Below are 20,090 nucleotides of genomic sequence, written 5' to 3'. Positions count from 1 at the left end.
CTGATGGGCTGGATTGATGGGCACTGATGGGCTGGATTGATGGGCACTGATGGGCTGGAATGATGGGCACTGATGAGCTGGAATGATGGGCACTGATGGGCTGGATTGATGGGCACTGATGGGCTGGATTGATGGGCACTGATGGGCTGGATTGATGGGCACTGATGGGCTGGATTGATGGGCACTGATGGGCTGGATTGATGGGCTGGATTGTTGGGTACTGGTGGGCTGGATTGTTGGGCACTGGTGGGCTGGATTGTTGGGCACTGGTGGGCTGGATTGTTGGGCACTGGTGGGCTGGATTGTTGGACACTGGTGGGCTGGATTGTTGGGCACTGGTGGGCTGGATTGTTGGGCACTGGTGGGCTGGATTGTTGGGCACTGATGGGCTGGATTGTTGGGCACTGATGGGCTGGATTGTTGGGCACTGATGGGCTGGATTGTTGGGCACTGATGGGCTGGATTGTTGGGCACTGATGGGCTGGATTGTTGGGCACTGATGGGCTGGATTGTTGGGCACTGATGGGCTGGATTGATGGGCACTGATGGGCTGGATTGATGGGCACTGATGGGCTGGATTGATGGGCACTGATGGGCTGGATTGATGGGCACTGATGGGCTGGGGCTGGATTGTTGGGCACTGGTGGGCTGGATTGTTGGGCACTGATGGGCTGGATTGTTGGGCACTGATGGGCTGGATTGTTGGGCACTGATGGGCTGGATTGTTGGGCACTGATGGGCTGGATTGTTGGGCACTGATGGGCTGGATTGTTGGGCACTGATGGGCTGGATTGTTGGGCACTGATGGGCTGGATTGATGGGCACTGATGGGCTGGATTGATGGGCACTGATGGGCTGGATTGATGGGCACTGATGGGCTGGATTGATGGGCACTGATGGGCTGGATTGATGGGCACTGATGGGCTGGATTGATGGGCACTGATGAGGTGGAACTGATAGGCGGAACTGATAGGCGGAACTGATAGGCGGAACTGATAGGCGGAACTGATAGGCGGAACTGATAGGCGGAACTGATAGGCGGAACTGATAGGTGGAACTGATAGGTGGAACTGATGGATGGCAGTGATGGGCACTTATCGGCATTGGTAGATGACACTGATAGGCAGCATTGCTAGGTGGCATTTATAGGTGGCACTCATGGGCATTGATAGGTGGCACTGATTGCTGGCACTTATGCACTGATTCGTGGCACTGTGTGGGCACTGGAAGGCGGTATTGGTGGGCACAGATACGGCTGCTTTGCCTCTTCCTCTTCGCAACCGACGTTCCTTGCACTGAAGCTGGTGACTGGCTTTGTTTTCTCTGAGGATAAAGAAAAAACGATTACCGATTTTCTGTTTACATCAAGTGATCGATCAGCTGTCATTGGCTGACAGCTGATCACGTGGTAAGGGGCCAGGATCGACCCCTTACTCTGTTCTGTGATCACCGGAGTCTCATTGACTCTGTGATTACAGCACGTGCCCTGCAGGGGGCGTGCTGGAAGCATACAAAGGGGTGGCGTCCTCCAGGCAAAGTAGATCCGTGCTGTAGCCATCGTTCGGCTATAGTGCGGATCTGAAGGAGTTAAAGTCTTGTGTTTTTATATTTTATTTTTTCTTTAAAAATAACAAACATGTTATCCTTACCTGCTCCTTGCAGTGGTTTTGCACAGAGTGGCCCCGTTCCTCCTCCTCTTGGGTCCTCGCCGGCACTCCTGGCCTCTCCCTCCCTCTCTCTCCCTCCCTCTCTCTCCCTCCCTCTCTCTCCCTCCCTCCCTCTCTCTCCCTCCCTCCCTCTCTCTCCCCCTTGCATAGCTTGCTGTGGGGGCACCAGAGCTGAGCAACTGCTCTGTGTTTCCATTCAGACACCGAGCTGTGGCTTGGCCCCGCCCCCTCTCCTTATTGGTTCACTGACTTTGATTGACAGCAGCGGGAGCCAATCGCGCCCGCTGCTGTGTCTCAGTTAATCAGGAGGGAGAGTCTCGGACAGCCGAGTCTCTTGTGCAAATGAGAATTGAGATGGGAGTATGGGGGGGGGCTGCTGCACACAAGTTTTTTATCTTAATGCATTAAGATAAAAAATCCTTTGCCTTTACAACCACTTTTGGCCGCTTTCACACTGCCGTGACTTGAAAGCGATTTTACAGCGATTTTGACACAATTTCAGGGAATGCCTGTGTAAACTTGAGGTCTGTGGATCTCAACTCGCATCATAGTCAGACCAAAGTAGTACAGGGACTACTTTGAAGGCGGTGCGGCTTCAAACATCCCATAATGTGTGCAAACAGCGGCTGTCAGATTTGTAGTCTGCATAAATCAATGGCCAGAGTCGCTGCTGTTGGCATGTAACTGCTCATCATGTGTAAACCCAGGACCCTGCATTCACTATATCTGCTTTCCTACAGTACACAGAACATGGAAATGCAATTAGTGTAGTAAATATAAACTGCTAAGTACCTTTTCTCATCAGCAGTATAAGCTATCCTATGACTTCTATCAGTGTTCAGCCAAGCACTGGTTAAAGCTTGTAGGGGGAGTTTTCATTCTCCCCTGACTTTGCTGTGAGGCTGCATGACCCCTGACCCTCTATCTGGAGAGTGCTGATTAGCCCTGTGCTGATCACATGCACCCTCCAAAAAAAAAAAAAACCCTAGCACTACAGAACAAACTGAGCATGTGCAGAGTGACTCCTAGGGCTCTGTACGATCAGGAGTTGGATTGGGGACAGTTGTCCTGTTTATCATTATCATTAAAACTGAACGTAAAAGAGAATCACAGATTTTGGGTTGTCCCAAGAGAAGTAATAGAGGGAAAATCTTCCAATGGGGACCCCAGTTCTGGTGACCTGGGGGACCCCAAAGAATTCCCTTAATTTGCAGGGATTTCCTCCCATTTCCTGTTTTGGCTATGGGACAGGAAGTGAAGGGAAATCAATGCAATGAAATACAGATGGTTGAAAAAAAAAAAAAAAAACAGGCTCCCTCCTTTTCTTTATCCAAAATGGAAAAAATAAAAAGTCCCCTGTGATATACACTGCATTATTTCATAGTACGACTACTAAGAAGAGATGGGGTATAGAACTGTACTCTGTTAACTGTATTTATATATGGATGTTCTCAGTTGTACTATTGTATTTCATGATAATGCCTTTCCTTTAACTCAATAAACGCTTTTGATGTGAAAAAATAAAAAGTTTGCCCATAGTGCTACTTTAAGGGAATCCCTTGGGACACCTCAGGTCATCAGAACTAGTGTCCCCATGGGAAGATTTCCCCTTTTATTACTTTTCTGGGAACCAATGTTAATTTTAGTCTCAGGACTAAAGTGGCATTTTAGTTTTAGGCCCATTTTAGTCTTCTGCAATTGTTTTCGTTTTAGTCGTATTTAGTCGACTAAAATGTCCAGTACATTTCAGTAATTGCAATTTAGTTTTAGTCCTAGTCTTTTGACTAAAATGGCTTTTAGTTTTAGTCGTATTTTACTTGACTAAAATAGTATTCATTTAGTCAACTAAAATGTTTTAGTCGACTAGATTAACACTGCTGGGAACAACCCAAAATTTGGGATTTTCTTTTACTTTCACTGATAATGGTAAACAGGACAAATAAAGAGGATGAATCTCCCTAACGAGGGCACAGGCGACAATAAAAACCTGACGGGTTCTAAGTCTTCTCCACTCTGTCCAAAACTAAACAAAACACCGTATTTATCGGCATATAACACGCACAGGCGTATAACACGCACAATCATTTTAGGAGGGCAGTTTCAGGAAAAAGACATTTTAAAGTAAGAACTTTGAAGCAACATAAGGGTCAGTGCCCATCTGCAGCCTCAGCATTGCCATGAATGCAGCCTGATCAATTCCCATCTGCAGCCTCACCATTGCCATGAATGCAGCCTGATCAATGTCCATCTGCAGCCTCATCTCAGATTACTGCTGCCTTGTAGGGGACAAGGAGAGGGCGGGATGAGCGCCGTCAGGTTACATACAGCAAGAATCTCTTGTTTACTTGGCGGCCTCTGTAATACAAAGTCCCGCCTCCTGGACCGGCTTCTATGATAGACAGAACACTGGTCCAATGCCGGCCCAGGAGACGGGACTTCCTATTACAGAGGCTGCTGAGTAAATATATCTATGTAATCTGACGGCTCCCGTCCCGCCCCCCTCCCCGTTCCCTCCTAGGCAGCCCAAATTGCAGTATCGGCGCATAACACGCACACTATTGGCACCCGATTTTCAGGGTGAAAAAGAAATAAAGTAGTTTTCCCTTTAGTTATACTTTAAGCACGCATGTGTATAACTGCATCCAAACTTGGTCATAGTCATATAAATTCATTCTAGGGGCTAGAATCGGGGAGGTTCTATGCATACGCTTTTGCCATATACACATGTGTACTGCACCAAAACAAGCATTTTGTTAACTGGATTTTTCGGCCAGCTTTTGGCTAAAAGATCCAGCACAGAGGGGGTATTTTATTAGGCCTGGTGTTGTGGTATCCACCCATGTCTGTGTGCTTGGTCCCAAAAAGGCATGGCCATAGCATTGTCGTAGGCTGCAATTTGTGGCTAAGCAAACACAGACATGACACCAGCACTGATGTCTCTCATACCTGTAGCGCTGATGTTGACGGAGGGGTGGGGGTGGGGGGGGGGGGGGTAGAGTAGAGTAGAACAATTGAGGCTGTGCTACCTGGCAAACCTGAAAGAAATATACTGGGCTCTGGGAAGAAAGCATCCATTAAAGGGTTTGTAAACCCTCAAGGTTTTTCACCTTAATGCATTCTACAAATTAAGGTGAAAAACCTTCTGTAGGGCGGCAGCAGGCCCCCAAAGCCCCCCCTCCCCCCTTTTACTTACCTGAACCCGTCCTTTCCAGCGACAGGGGTGAGCAGAACAGCTGCAGCCGCTGTCTCGGGTCCTCATTGGCTGGATTGGTAGCAGCAGGAGCATTGGCTCCCGCTGCTGTCAATCAAAGCCAGTGACACGGCCGGGGGGGAAGTGGGGCCGAGTCCTGCTGTCTGTGTCAATGGATACAGCAGCAGGACTCAGGAGCGCACCTGCACATGTGCCCCCTGGGAATGCGGGTCTCTGTGGGGGCACTCGAGAAGAGGAGGAGCCAGGAGCACCACTGGGAGACCCCAGAATAGGAGGATTGGGGCCCCTCTGTGCTAAACTAACCTTTACAATCACGTTAAGTTACTGCCTGACAGGTAAACTACTAAGCCCTCTAAATCAAGTAAAAAAGGTGGTGCCCGCAGTTCAGGGTTAAAGGCTGGTTTACACCAGCCGCTGCACTGCAATCCTGCTGAGATCAACACAGTGATGAAACGCGGAGCTTGGCAGATGGCACTGTTTCCCTTTTTGTTTTGGTTTGTTATGTGTTTTTTTTTTTAAACAAACTTTATTGAGATATCACACAGACATATACACTAGATTGCCAAAATTATTGGGACGCCTGCCTTTACGTGCACATGAACGTTAATGGCATCCCAGTCTTAGTCTGTAGGGTTCAATATTGAGTTGGCCCACCCTTTGCAACTATAACAGCTTCAACTCATCTGGGAAGGCTGTCCACAAGGTTTAGGAGTGTGTCTATGGGAATGTTTGACCATTCCTCCAGAAGCGCATTTGTGAGGTCAGGCACTGATGTTGGACAAGAAGGCCTGGCTAGCAGTCTCCGCTCTAATTCATCCCAAAAGTGTTCTATCAGGTTGAGGTCAGAACTCTGTGCAGGCCAGTCAAATTCCTCCACCCCAAACTTGCTCATCCATGTCTTTATGGACCTTGCTTTGTGCAATGGTCCAAATCATTTGGTGGAGGGGGGATTATGGTTTGGGGTTGTTTTTCAGGGGTTGGGCTTGGCCCCTTAGTTCCAGTGAAGGGAACTCTTAAGGCGTCAGCATACCAAGACATTTTGGACAATTTCATGCTCCCAACTTTGTGGGAACAGTTTGGGGATGACCCCTTCCTGTTCCAACATGACTGCGCACCAGTACACAAAGCAAGGTCCATAAAGACGTGGATGAACGAGTTTCAGGTGGAAGAATGTGACTGACCTGCACTGAAAAAAAAAATACTACATCAATACTTTTTTCAGCACATCGTGTCCGCCATGAACCAGGCATATACTGTAGAAGACCAGGCATTTTGCCTGGTCTAGTATTTGGTGGGACTGTGCTGGAATAGCCGCCCAATGCAGTCCCCCTGCATTTGGTATGAATTTCTCCTAAGTGTTCTATTAGTAAATTGTGAGCCTCATCTAGTATATGATTGTTGAATAAAGCCAATATTTAAAGTAAGCTACTTCAATGCCAGATTATTACAAGTGTGTTAAGTAGAGGCTCAGTGTAATTAATCTTATCAGCATGTGTTAATGTTTTCCAGTCCAAGTCTCGATTGCAGGAGAGTTAAATAACTCAAAGAAATTAGATCATCACCAATCGGGTGACAATCTCGTGTCTATGGGAAAACATAAAATGAGCGCCTTCCAATATTGTCAGAAAAGCATCCAGGTCAAGCAAGCATGTTGTGTGTGTGGCACCCTCAGCCAGCCGTGCCCAACCATTTTACAGAGCATATGCTTGTTTGGATTGGATGCAAAGGTTCGTTCACCCGCTGTTGCTTCACAGATAAGCTGGCATGAGTCCATTCTCCTGGGCCATGCTTGCAGGATTATCCATCGATCTGCATCGTAATTTGCCAGAGGGTGGGTTGCATCATCTGCCTCGCATGTCTGAACACTCGATGTTAACTGCACCAAAGCTACACCTGCCACTGTCAGAACACACTGACCAGTGGCTGCAACTGCTGATCGAGTAACATTTTCTAGCATGTCCCTTCAACAGAAGTCACTCCTTGTTGGACCTGCTGAATTTCGATCAGTATATGGACAGCTTTAGGGTGGAAATACACGTTATGCCTTGCAAGCGATACAGATCCTCCAGCAAGGAAAACAAAACGGTGACCAGCAAAGTAGTGGCATCACCAAAACTCCTGAAACTGAGTGCCTTAGATCTCACATTGCAGCTTTACAACCCTGAGGTTGTATGTACAGGAATGCCTAGGTACACCCATAGGAGGAATTCCAGAGATAAGGTACAGTACAATGATTTGTACTCATTGCTTGGTATGAACTGTATCTTTGGCCAAAACCTTCTGTTTTGCAGTTTTGGATTAATTGAGGAATGGAGAACACCCTTGATCTTTTGGTTTGGGAGGATGTGAAAGTGAATCGCTTCAAAATGAGTGGAAATCTCTTCCCTAGAATCGGGGGCTCATTTGGAAGATTTCCTCTTTTGTTGTCAAATTAGGATTTTTTTTTTTTTTTTGTGGCTTTCTGTCCACGTGACAGTGGTCATCAGCAATAATAGAGAGGATGGATTTTCTGGGAAAACAGACACAGCAAGTAGTAACCATCACAGGCAATCAAATTTTACTTTTATCCCATGACTATAGAACAGTGGTCTCCAAACGTGACTTGACTCTTTGCTTGCTATTCCTCCCACAGACACCAGTGATGGGGCACTATTTCTCCCACAGACACCAGTGATGGGGCACTATTTCTCCCACAGACACCAGTGATGGGGCACTATTTCTCCCACGGACACCAGTGATGGGGCACTATTTCTCCCACGGACACCAGCGGTGGGGGCACTATTCCTCCCACGGACACCAGCGGTGGGGGCACTGTTCCTCCCGCGGACACAGACAGTGGAGGCACTGTTCCTCCTGCGGACACAGACGGTGGGGGCACTGTTCCTCCCGCGGACAGCAATGGCAGGGTTCAGGGTTACCAATGCCAGGGCATTTTCTACTCTTACTGGCCACAGTCTGAACCCTTTGATCTCTGAATCTGGCGCTTTGTTTAGAAAGTTTGGAGACCCCTTGCTATAATACATTGAAACTTGGGAGCTGTGAATTCTTTTCCTATGGCCTATGGGCATTATAAACCAGCTATCTGCTCAGTTGCTGTATATGAAAAATGTAGAACGGCGGGTGTCTCATTCTTTTCCAATGCCCTTTACAATAATAATAGTACATTCCTGAAAACACACATAATAGTTTCCTGCCCTCATTTGTAGGCTTTAGTCTGCTTCCTCGGGGGAAAAAATATTTTATCACTTTCTACATATATATCCTGTGATGCTAACTGCTTTGTGGTCAGGAAAGTGTTACTGAATGCGGATGCCATAGATCCCTATCTGTAGGGTAGAGTTATGGTGGTTTTTAAAGTTTGGGCATACCTTCAATTACCACAGAGTAAGAATTCATCCCTATCTCGCATCAGCACAGCCGCGCTGAGACAAAGGCCTCGTTTCCTGTAATAGAATCTGATTCTCACACCAGGCCATATAGAATCCACAAGCTTGGCCCGTCTCGTCTCAAATTTCCATTGTTATCTGGAGAGGAAACGGATTCTACTCCTGTGTGCCAGCAAAGGCTCAGCCTTAACCAAAGTCAGTAGAGCCATGTCCATAGTACCCATCCTATATACCCTCTACTAGTGGTAGATTGATGGCCCTGGAACCTTAGAATGCTATTGGTGTATTTGGCAAAGCTGTTCAACTGGTGAACCTGAAGAACTGCCACAGAAAACTCAGAATGTATATGAAAATAATATTTGAGTCTGAAGATCAAAGCACCACACTGAAATGTTTGAGTACAAAATAAGGTTTTATTCCCAATGTTCTATGTAATAGTTGGTATACTCAACACGTTTCAGGACCTCGCACCATCTACTTCATCAGGGCTTAAAGAGGAAGTAAACCCTGATGATGGGTTTACTTCCTCTTTGTTTTCCTGCATAATGGGCTACTATGCATCGCATAGTAGCCCATTATGTGTCACTTACATGACACAGGAGCCAGCAATGTCACTACTGTCCCCTCTTCCATGGAGCGTCCATCTTCTTTCTGGGTATCGTGGCTCCAGCACTGTGATTGGCCAGAGCCGCAATGACGTCCCTCCCGCATGTGCACGGGAGCCGCCACTAACGGCATATCGCCGTTAGCAGCGGCATGCTCTGTGCGCTGCTGTCTACGGCGCATGCGCCACAGACAGCAGTGCCTGTCTTTTTGCAAATATCTCCTAAACCGTGAAGGTTTAGGAGATATTTCTTGGACCTAGGCTTACCTGTAGGTCAAAGTGGTCTGTAAGGGTTTACAACCACTTTAACGCTGAAAAACTGACCCAAATGATCTGTCCCTCACGGACGTGAGGTCGCTGGATGTGCGGTATAAACTGTATGTAGCTGAGGCTATATACAGCACACCACACTGTGTTCCAGGCGCAAGCCTGAGACTTCCGGTCTCATACCCGGAACACATATCTGAGCGGTGTTCAGCCAGTCATAGAAAGCAATGTATTCTATCAATGAATACAAAGCTTCCTCTGATTAGCATTAGATGTTGTGACATCATCAGCCCGCCTCTCTGACTCGGCCAATCAGAGGAATCTGATCACCACTCGGATAGACTCAATTGTGTTCCAGGTATGAGACAGGAGGGTCTCGGCTCACGCCCTGAACACAGTGCTGTATGGAGCCTGAGCTACATACAGTTTATATAGCACATCTAGCAGCCTCATGTGTTAATGAGGGACATAGTTTGTTTGGGCCAGCTTGGCCGAAACAAAGTATGGAAAGTGTAACAAAAGCTTGAGTTCAGCTTTAAAATATATGGAATGACAATACTCAGCAACTGGTGTAAACGGCAACCAGCTGCCATGTTGTTTTTTTACACCAGCTTCTAAACGTTGCCGAGTTCTCTCAAGGCAGAATCTAAATAACAGTTTTGAGGCCATACAAGCGGGTTCAATATGATGTCCAGAGCACCTTACCCCCTCTTATGTCAGATGTCAAGAGTTCCCTCCACCATCAGACATGAAGAGTCCCACACCCTCCCTTATATCACAGTGCACCCCACCTTACCTTTCTTAACGTGCTGCTGTTGGGAAGCTGAAAGTGCAGTGTCTGGAGGAGGACTAGAGGAAGACTAAGGTCAGCTGCCAAAGTCTGCTGAATGCTGAGAATGGGGGAGCGGGGGGGGGCGAAGACAATGGGTTGCTGCGGCTGAATCAAGAGGTACAGGATCTAAAGGAGGAGTTCTGTCGCCTTCTCTGCTAACAACTGATGAGACGAGAGGGGAGCAGAGATGGGCCCCTTCATGGCTGCACAAGGGGGGTTCCACAGCTGCAGGAGAGGTGTGAGGGCCACAGGAAATGGCCAGATTCGGCCAATGGGCCTTGTGTTTGACACGTGCTCTATAGTATTTGAAAAACTACTTGTGCCAATCTCTGCAACACAACTGTTGGTGCAAAGGGACCAGGAAGGAAGGGTTATCCTGATAATGATTTATGGGAGGACCACTGGAAATCGATATTGGCTTCTAGTAATTTAGAGGCTGGACGTAAATCTTTATAGGCATGGCAGCAGACTTTGCAGGATTTACTGACTCGAGGTCCCACCAAAGGCATTCCAAGAGCGAGTGCTAGTAAGTTTTATTACTTATCACACCTGAAAGTGCTATAGTTTCATGCTGATTAATGCTATCGCAACTGTACGAACAACGAAAATGTTGTGCAATAAAAGCATTGACATCTGTTTATAATATAATAAATTATTGGCACCGCTGAACCCTGGACTCCCAGGAGAATGGTGTAAGGAGAACTTAAAGCCCCAAATATGGGATTTACATATCATTAGTGATGTAGCCGGCTTTGACCACTTATGGTCTGTGCAAATGTCATAAGGCTGCACATGACTCTTTACTTCTATTACCCAGTTTTTAAAGTGGCTTCCCTTCCCAGACAGACAGCTGCATACAATTATGCTCATAAGTTTACATACCCTGGCAGAATTTATGATTTCTTGCCCATTTTTCAGAGAATATGATTAACTCAAAAACTTTTTACACTCATGGTTAGTGTTTGGCTGAAGCCATTTATTATCAATCAACTGTGTTTACTCTTTTTTTTTTTTTTTTTAAATCATAATGACAACAGAAACTACCCAAATGACCCTGATCAAAAGTTTACTTACCCCAGTTCTTAATACTGTTTATTGCCCCCTTTGACATCAATGACAGCTTTTCTTTTGTGGTATTTGTGGATGAGGCTCTTTATCTTCTCAGATGGTAAAGCTGCCCATTCCTCTTGGCAAAAAGCCTCCAGTTCCTGAAAATTCTTGGGCTGTCTTGTGTGAACTGCACATCTGAGATCTCCCCAGTTGATTGATAATAAATGGCTTCAGCCAAACACTAACCATGAGTGAAAGAAATGTTTTGTGTTATCATTCATATTCTCTAAAACATGGCCAAGAAAGCACAAATTCTGCCGGGGTATGTAAACTTATGAGCACAACTGTATATGGTGTGTGCAGTGAGCCAGACTGGAGCCAAGGAACTGTGTATATGAAATGAAGCCATTGCAAGCATTAAGGGTCCATTTACATTTGTGTGGTGTGTTATTGTGTCTTATGTCACATGAGCATGAAGGCAGGCCATTTAACTCAATGGGCTGCCAACACACCAACATGGCCCAACAATTGGGCATGCTGTAATGCATGTGCTTCGCCTTGTGTATTGAGGTGGCATTCAAAATGATTAGCACTGCATTGTGTGAAATGTGCTCATTCATGTGTTGGTGTATCCCACAACATGCGTAGATGAAAATGGACCATAAAGGGAACCAAAACAGAGATTTGTGGAGGCTGCCGGTAATGGTCAGTGCCTAAACATGCTATTTGCCAGTCTGGCTCTGACTATGCCAGCCGGCATAGTTGTCTGAGAATAGGTTTGCTGTCAGTATGCTCTCTGGGTGAACCCACACGGGATTAGCTACGCCTGTGTGAAAGGACGCGGGATTATCTCAGATTTGGCCATGTGCATTCTGGTTACACTGGCAGAGCATCTGCTGTGGAAACAGAATGTGTTCCGGAGATTGAGGATTGTATTTTGGAACTTTGGCTAATCAGGGGATTTGTCGAATAAAAATGTAGAGGCGCCTTGATCTTGTTGCATCTCCTCCTAAGTATAGTACATTGTGTCGGGGACATTCTAAAAGCCTATGCAGGATGAAAGTGTAATATGTTATAGTTTAAGATCATTTTTAAGCTGTCAGTCGTAGCTAAGAACAAAGTGAAAAGAAGTGCATAGTCTGTCCAATGCTTTATTGGATATACTGTACTTGTAAAGGAGATCTGCTTGATGTGAATCTTATCGTGTGAATGGTTTAAAAAAATAAAAAAAATCTTGTTTAAATGTATAACTTGTAATTTTGTATGTACATAGTGGCATCCATATTTGCACCTCACACAGGCTGTGCTTCCTGCTATGCAGTTGTTGCACTTTATTGTTTATTTTCACAGTACAGGGGGACTGACGCAATAAATGCAATGTGCACCGTGTGTGACTATCTTAGCAGTTGTTAAGCAGAGAGACAGAAGGATTCTAAGGACTAAGGTACTCTACCCTTTGAGCAGCCTTTCTCAACCTTTTTACCCCAGAGGAAATAGAATACTTTTCAGGTCTCAGGAAACCCCTGGTGGAAGAATGGGTGGGAAAATTTTCTTTTACATTCTTGTTCAGTGAGAAGGATGCTCCTTACATTGGTGATCAGTGGGAAGAATGTCCCGTACATTGGTGATCAGTGGGGAAGAATGCTCCTTACATTGGTGATCAGTGGGAAGAATATCTCCTACATTGGTGATCAGTGGGAAGAATGTCTCCTACATTGGTGATCAGTGGGAAGAATGTCCTGTACATTGGTGATCAGTGGGAAGAATGTCCCGTACATTGGTGATCAGTGGGAAGAATGTCTCCTACATTGATGATCAGTGGGAAGAATGTCCCGTACATTGGTGATCAGTGGGAAGAATGTCCCGTACATTGGTGATCAGTGGGAAGAATGTCCCGTACATTGGTGATCAGTGGGAAGAATGTCTCCTACATTGATGATCAGTGGGAAGAATGTCCCGTACATTGGTGATCAGTGGGAAGAATGTCCCGTACATTGGTGATCAGTGGGAAGAATGTCCCGTACATTGGTGATCAGTGGGAAGAATGTCCTGTACATTGGTGATCAGTGGGAAGAATGTCCCGTACATTGGTGATCAGTGGGAAGAATCTCCCGTACATTGGTGATCAGTGGGAAGAATGTCCCGTACATTGGTGATCAGTGGGAAGAATGTCCCGTACATTGGTGATCAGTGGGAAGAAAGTCTCCTACATTGATGATCAGTGGGAAGAATGTCCCGTACATTGGTGATCAGTGGGAAGAATGTCCCGTACATTGGTGATCAGTGGGAAGAATGTCCCGTACATTGGTGATCAGTGGGAAGAATGTCCCGTATATTGGTGATCAGTGGGAAGAATGTCCCATACATTGGTAATCAGTGGGAAGAATGTCCCTTACGTTGGTGATCGGTGGGAAAATTATTAGTGTTTACGTACAATCTTTAATTGACAAAATTCACTCCTTTTGACCACTTTACCAGTACATTAGTGATGAGTGGGAAGAATGTCCCGTACATTGGTGATGAGTGGGAAGAATGTCCCGTGCATTGGTGATGAGTGGGAAGAATGTCCCTTACATTGGTGATCAGTGGGAAGAATGTCCCTTACATTGGTGATCAGTGGGAAGAATGTCCCTTACATTGGTGATCAGTGGGAAGAATGTCCCGTGCATTGGTGATCAGTGGGAAGAATGTCCCGTACATTGGTGATCAGTGGGAAGAATGTCCCGTGCATTGGTGATCGGTGGGAAGAATGTCCCGTGCATTGGTGATCGGTGGGAAGAATGTCCCGTGCATTGGTGATCGGTGGGAAGAATGTCCCGTGCATTGGTGATCGGTGGGAAGAATGTCCCGTGCATTGGTGATCGGTGGGAAGAATGTCCCGTGCATTGGTGATCGGTGGGAAGAATGTCCCGTGCATTGGTGATCGGTGGGAAGAATGTCCCGTACATTGGTGATCGGTGGGAAGAATGTCCCGTGCATTGGTGATCGGTGGGAAGAATGTCCCGTGCATTGGTGATCGGTGGGAAGAATGTCCTGTGCATTGGTGATCGGTGGGAAAGTTATTAGTGTTTACGTACAATTTTTAATTGACAAAATTCACTCCTTTTGACCACTTTACCAGGACAGACGGTGATATGAATACAAAAATCGTTCAGTTGTCATTGGTATAGGAAATGAGGGAAATCTTCCAATGTGGACACCTAAACCGTAAAAACAAACCTAACAGGACACTAAAGTTGACTAGTGGTTAGCACTTCAGCACTAGTGTCCTTGGTTCATTTCCCAGCCTGGATTCGTGCGTTTCCTCCCTCACTTCAAAGACAATGCTGTTAGGTTAAAGTAAAACTATAGAAAAAACTTTTTTTATTTTGGATAGATTAAAGTGGACCTTCAGTAATTATTTTCAACTTTCCATCTATTAAATCTTCTGCCCTTGTTGTTTTAACTTTGGATAATATAACTTTTTTTTTTCTACCAGTAAGTACCTAAATACAGCCCACTTCCGGGTTTCTTTCTTGTCTGGTAAAAAGCCTAGGCTTATGACATCATGCACAGCGTGCTCTCTCTCACTCTCTCTCTCTCTCACTCTCACTCACTCTCTCACTCTCTCACTCTTGTGAGTTTTTGCCAGAAAGGGACGGGGGATGAGTCATATAAGGGCCAATGAAAGCTGCAGAGCTGGAGGTGTGCCTCTGTTTGTGTAAATCCAGGCAGGGATGCAGGCTGCAGATTCAGCTGCCCACAGTTGAAATGGATGCAGCCTGCCTTAGTGGAGGGAGATTTCTGCAGCCTATTTGGCTAGTACAGAATCACAGTATATGTAAAATAATATGTAAAGTGGTTGGAGGGAAGCTTCAGAATGGCAAAGATATTTTTATTACAAATTATGCGAGCAGACTGCAGTTCCTCTTTAAGGGAAGGTTATTACCATCTGTGTCCCGTTGTGGAGATTTCTCCTCACTTCCTGTCCCATAGCCAAACAGGAAGTGACAGGAAATCCCTGCAAATTAAGAAAATTACTTGGGGGATCCCCAGGTCACCAGACATCATGTCCCCATTGGACAGTTTCCCCTCTTATTACTTTTCTGGGGACAACCCAAAATTTGGATTTTTTGTTTTTGTTTTTACTTTCAATGATAATGATAAACGGGACAAATAGAGAAGGGTGTATTACCCACACAGCAATAGAAACTGACAAGCATTCTAATCCCTCTGTCCAAAAAAAAAAAAAAAAAAAAGTTTTGCCTTTAGTTATAGGCAATTTAGATGGCTCCTGTTTAAATTGAGCCTAGTATGTGTCTGCACGCATGCATGTGAGATTGTGACCTTAGATTGTAAGCTCTTTGGTAGGGAGGATGTGAATGTACAAGTACTGTGTAAATTGTCAGTAGTATATAAAAACCTGTAAGAAAAGAACCCTTCCCTACTTTATTAAGAAGAAAAAAAAAAACGTAAAGATTTTGTTACCGAAGCACTTTACCCGCTATGAAATATCCCTGGGATTTTGTGTAGTACCCAAAGTATGGTTCTTGAGTCTCTCTGCTTTATCAGATCTGCTGTAGGCGCGCCTGGCGTGTCCGCTGTGATTTTTGTTTCTCTTTTTGATCCATGACTTTGCACTTTGCATCCTGCTGAATTTTTCATGTTTTTTTTTTGTTTTTCCTCTTCGCAGATCCAAACTTAGTTTGTTCCAATCAAGAATAAGTTTACAGAAGGCCAACGTGAAGGTAATTGTCTGTTGAATTTACTGAAGTGCTTTTTTTTTTTTTTTTTTTTTTTTTTTACCCCTGCAAAATCCATGTGGTTGCCTAACATGAGGTTTCCTACAGTAAGTAATACCAATATTTTTCATCACGTTACGGCATCGGTCCAATTCTAGATTTAAATTTTTATCTCTCCTTTTCTGGCGCAAGCTTGATTCTGATTGGTGACCGTGAGACCTTATAGTCAGTTCCGGTAAAACTCCTTGGGGGATATTTATCAATCTTGTCGCAAGGCATGTCTCCGCTAAACAGGAGCAGTGAGATGCATTGTGAAATAGTTTTTATTTTTTTGACTGCAGTGAATCAAAGTCTGCACACTGATGGTGTCATTTGTAGGTAAAACTTTATTTAGCCATAGACAGCCAGCAGCAGATCCCGACTCATGCGTCTCACCCCAAAGGGCTTAATGTGGAACGTCTCCTAAAAAGGGTTGTTCTGCTTCTCTTCTTTCCACCCTTCTTGGTGCAACCTTCCGGGACATGTCGCATGTCCCAGGAGACTGCAGGTTTCACGCATGTGCAGTGGAGAGCCGTTGTTTTGGCATATAGTGTCCTGGCATTGGATACTGTCCGCCCCGTACTGCGCATGCACAGCGCTTGTGCAGTACGGAGCAGAAGAAGCTTCGGAAAATCTCCAAAGGTGAATGGCGCCTGCGCCGCAAGTCGAGGTGGTAGCCCCACCATCCAAGCAGACATAGGGCTGCCGATATTAGAGGGCCCCTCACAGGCTCGCTTCGCTCGCCACGCTTCGGGCTTGGCCTCACTGCGCTCGGCTCTTTTATATTCTAACTCTATGTCCACTTGGATGGTGGGGCTAGAACCTGGACTCGCGGCGCAGGCGCCGTTCATGTTCGGCTATTTTCGGAATCTGTGTGTGCTGTGTACTGCGCATGCGCAGTACATAGCGGACACTATCCGATGGGGGACACAATATGATAGGACACTGGCTGTGAAGCCAGAGGAAGCAAGATGCAATGCCAGGCTGCTGCAAGCAATGCCAATAGAATATTGGCATGCATTAAAAAGGGGATTAACTCCAGAGATAAAACGATAATTCTCCCGCTCTACAAGACTCTGGTCCGGCCGCACCTAGAATAGGCCGTCCAGTTCTGGGCACCAGTCTTCAGGAAGGATGTACTGGAAATGGAGAGGGTCCACAGAAGGGCAACAAAGCTAATAAAGGGCCTGGAGGATATTAGTTGTGAGGAAAGGTTGCGAGCACTGAACTTATTCTCTCTGGAGAAGAGACGCTTGAGAGGGGATATGATTTCAATGTACAAATACCGTACTGGTGACCTCACAATAGGGATAAAACTTTTTCACTGAACGGAGTTTCACAAGACTCGTGGCCACTCATTCAAATTAGAAGAAAAGATGTTTAACCTTAAACTGCGTGGAGGGTTCTTTTCTGTAAGAGCGCTAAGGATGGGGAATAGTCTTCTACAAACAGTAGTTTCAGCGCGGGGGGGGGGGGGGGGGGCGGCAATCGGTTAAAAAAACGACATAGACAAGCCTTCAATTTTCTTAAAGGGGCATTAATGTTACGTTATCATCATGCTCCAACCAACCACCTAAAACTCTCTCATACTAGTTAAAAGACTAACAGCGTTTAGGTAGTATAAGAGTTTTAGGTGAGTGGTGGGGATGTGATGATATTACAACATGCATGCCCCTTTTAAGAATATCCAAGGCCTGTCTGTGTTGGTTTTTATTAAATGATTTATATAATGGGCACCACCCTTGCCCCATGATTAAGCCAGTCAAGATGAAATGATTTAGAGGGGCAGTTCTCAGGTGGGTACTTGTTGCTGTCTATGGCTGAATAAAGTTTTATCTACAGCTAATGTAGATGTAGGTGTGCGGCCTTCAATTCATTGTGGTCATGGTTCTGGCAGGGAGGACAGGCTCCTTGGCTGACACCTGGCATTTTCATGGAGAACAGCGTCTGGAGCAGTGCTCTTCCAATTGGATTGTCCTAACAGATTTATTATAAGATTACAGCCAAAGTGAGTTTATATATTTTTATATATATATATATATATTTATTTCCCCCTGTTTCTTGCTAAATGAAACCTGACCCTGACCACATATCCACATATTGATTAAACAGCTGTTTGAATTGGAAATCTGTCTTTGAACTTTAGCAATCTATTGCACTCAGCTGCCCAGGAATACAGAAACACAAGTCTGTAAATCTGTTGCAGAGCCTTTGCTTTTAAAGAGACACAGCCTGATTTACGACTAATCCTGTCACTAATTTGCTTGATAAATATCCCCTTTAAATGTAGAAGACATTTTTGCAATAATGTAAGCCACATCCTCTGGTCTTCAAACAGCTCAGCTTATTTGCAGTATTGAAATAATTGCAGATTAATTGATCATTATACATATTACAATTTCTTAAAGGGTAACCCCATTTTCGTGGGGGGAAAAAATAGCAAATAAAGAAAAAAATAATATAGCGTATACAATTGCAACACAAGTCATAATGTAATTGAATGTTATTCAAAATTACCTTTCCTTTTCAATCTGCAGCCACTGTAATTTTCTGAGAATGCATTGCAATATGGCTACCTGGAGTTGTTCTGTACACAGAATGTGTACTGACCACCCCGAGAAACATAATTTCCTGCTTGTGTGATTGGCTCATCAATTTTCTCAGAAGTCTGTCTAAGATACAAGTCAGATTTTAAGCATCCCCTGCAACAAAAATGTAATTTTTGGTGAAATATTTCCAATAGGAACACATCTAAAGGGATGCAGACACAGTAACTTTTCACATTAGTGCCCTGCAGGTGCACACTTGATAGATAATTATGAAACCACTCCCATTAGACCCACTCAGCACTGAGGCTCAGAGGAACATACAGGAATTGCTATAGAATAACAAAAGGTAGGAATCTGCAACAAAGGTTGTGAGGATCCTTGCAATGTACAGAGATCACCCAGAGGGGAATGTTTTTTTTCTCAAAAAAAGTGGAGTTACTTTTTATAGTGTCACTAAACCCACATCATAAAACAACTATAAACGCTGTATATTACCTGCTGTTCATACTTACTCAGTTACTATGAGATTTGTTTTCTGTATTCTACAAAAAACCTTGTTGATCCTGTTGCTCTTTATCTCCCCCTTCTGTCTATGCCCCCAATTCAGCTAGGAATTTTGCAGCTGTGGTGGTAACGCTGCACATTCTAATTTTTCAGTGAGTTTCTATGCTGGGTATTTCCTCCCTATCACATCTGAGCAGCCCATGTGACTGTAGAGTCACACATGTGGGTGTATACACAGAGGTAAATGAAGGCCAGTCCCCTCCTCCATTCTCCATGTCCACTAACCAGCTAAACACAATGAGGGCAGGATATAACATGTAGATTAATGGAGGCTTCACCTCCCTCTTATTCTAAGACACGTGGGCTGTAGGGGCATGACGCAGCCTGTGACTGGCAGAAATCCACCCACACCATGTCATTGCAAAAAAAAATGTAACATTGAATTTCAAATAATATATTTGTAGGATAATTTAAACAATTTATTGTTATTATTTTTACTGTGTATTCCAAAGGCTGTATTTTATTTTATTTTTTGATCATGTGACCAGCTGCAGAGGACTAGAAGCTCCTTCTGCTTGTTTCCCTGCAGTCAGGCTGGGAGAGATCTGGGTCATGTGACAGCTGTATATTGATTGGGAAAAAGGGTACTTACCGTAGATGTTGTTGTTTTTTTTGTTTTTTTTTATAATTACAGAGCCCTATCCCTATACAGAAATATAAGGGACAATATAAATTAAACAGTTTGTGTTCTACTATCACTTTAATTCAACTTATACAGCTTCAGATAGATTTGGTAATGATTTACCAATCTTGGGTTTTCCTGTACTAGAATATTAGACTCTCTGTATAATGTGAAGGACGTGGGTAAGGAAGGTGAGCATGGCCCTTGTTACATTTTTAGGTTATTTTTGGGAGGAAGATATTGAACTCTTCTTCTGTACGGCGGTCCCTTGCTGCATTGCTATGGAAACAGTGAAAGAACACAGGAGCATGGGGATAGAATCAGCCTTAAAATGCTTCTAAACGTTCATTTTTTTTTTTTAATTGTGCTGCCACTCAATGGAAGATTCTCTTCACCTCCTTTCCAGGAGATAAAACAGAAAGCTAAAATCTCTCTTCTTTCTCACTCCAAAGCAAAGGTAGAGAAAGAAGATTGGCTATGGATGCACTTTCAGAATGCTTGCACACGAGCCCATTCAGTTTACCTGCTGTTGTATTTCCCCCGCCCAGGCAACATACAGCCTGTCATTGATTCGGATG

At 44.8% G+C, this 20,090-nt stretch overlaps 1 protein-coding gene across 4 annotated transcripts in view; it reads left to right on the top strand.

Annotated features, from left to right (window-relative positions):
• Window positions 1–20,090, top strand: part of FCHSD2 (FCH and double SH3 domains 2) — a 342,693-nt gene that overhangs the window by 195,660 nt on the left and 126,943 nt on the right. For all 4 annotated transcript variants that reach the window (XM_077451465.1, XM_077451462.1, XM_077451463.1 and 1 more), the window contains exon 7: window positions 15,690–15,744. In XM_077451465.1, coding sequence (XP_077307591.1) covers window positions 15,690–15,744 — 55 coding nt within the window. The remainder of the gene's footprint in view (window positions 1–15,689; window positions 15,745–20,090) is intronic.

This window comes from Lithobates pipiens, unplaced genomic scaffold (genome assembly GCF_037356315.1).
Source record: "Lithobates pipiens isolate NorthernLeopardFrog02 unplaced genomic scaffold, aLitPip1_a1.2 Scaffold_23, whole genome shotgun sequence".
NCBI lineage: Eukaryota > Metazoa > Chordata > Amphibia > Anura > Ranidae > Lithobates > Lithobates pipiens.
This window is presented reverse-complemented; position numbering and strand designations above follow the sequence as displayed.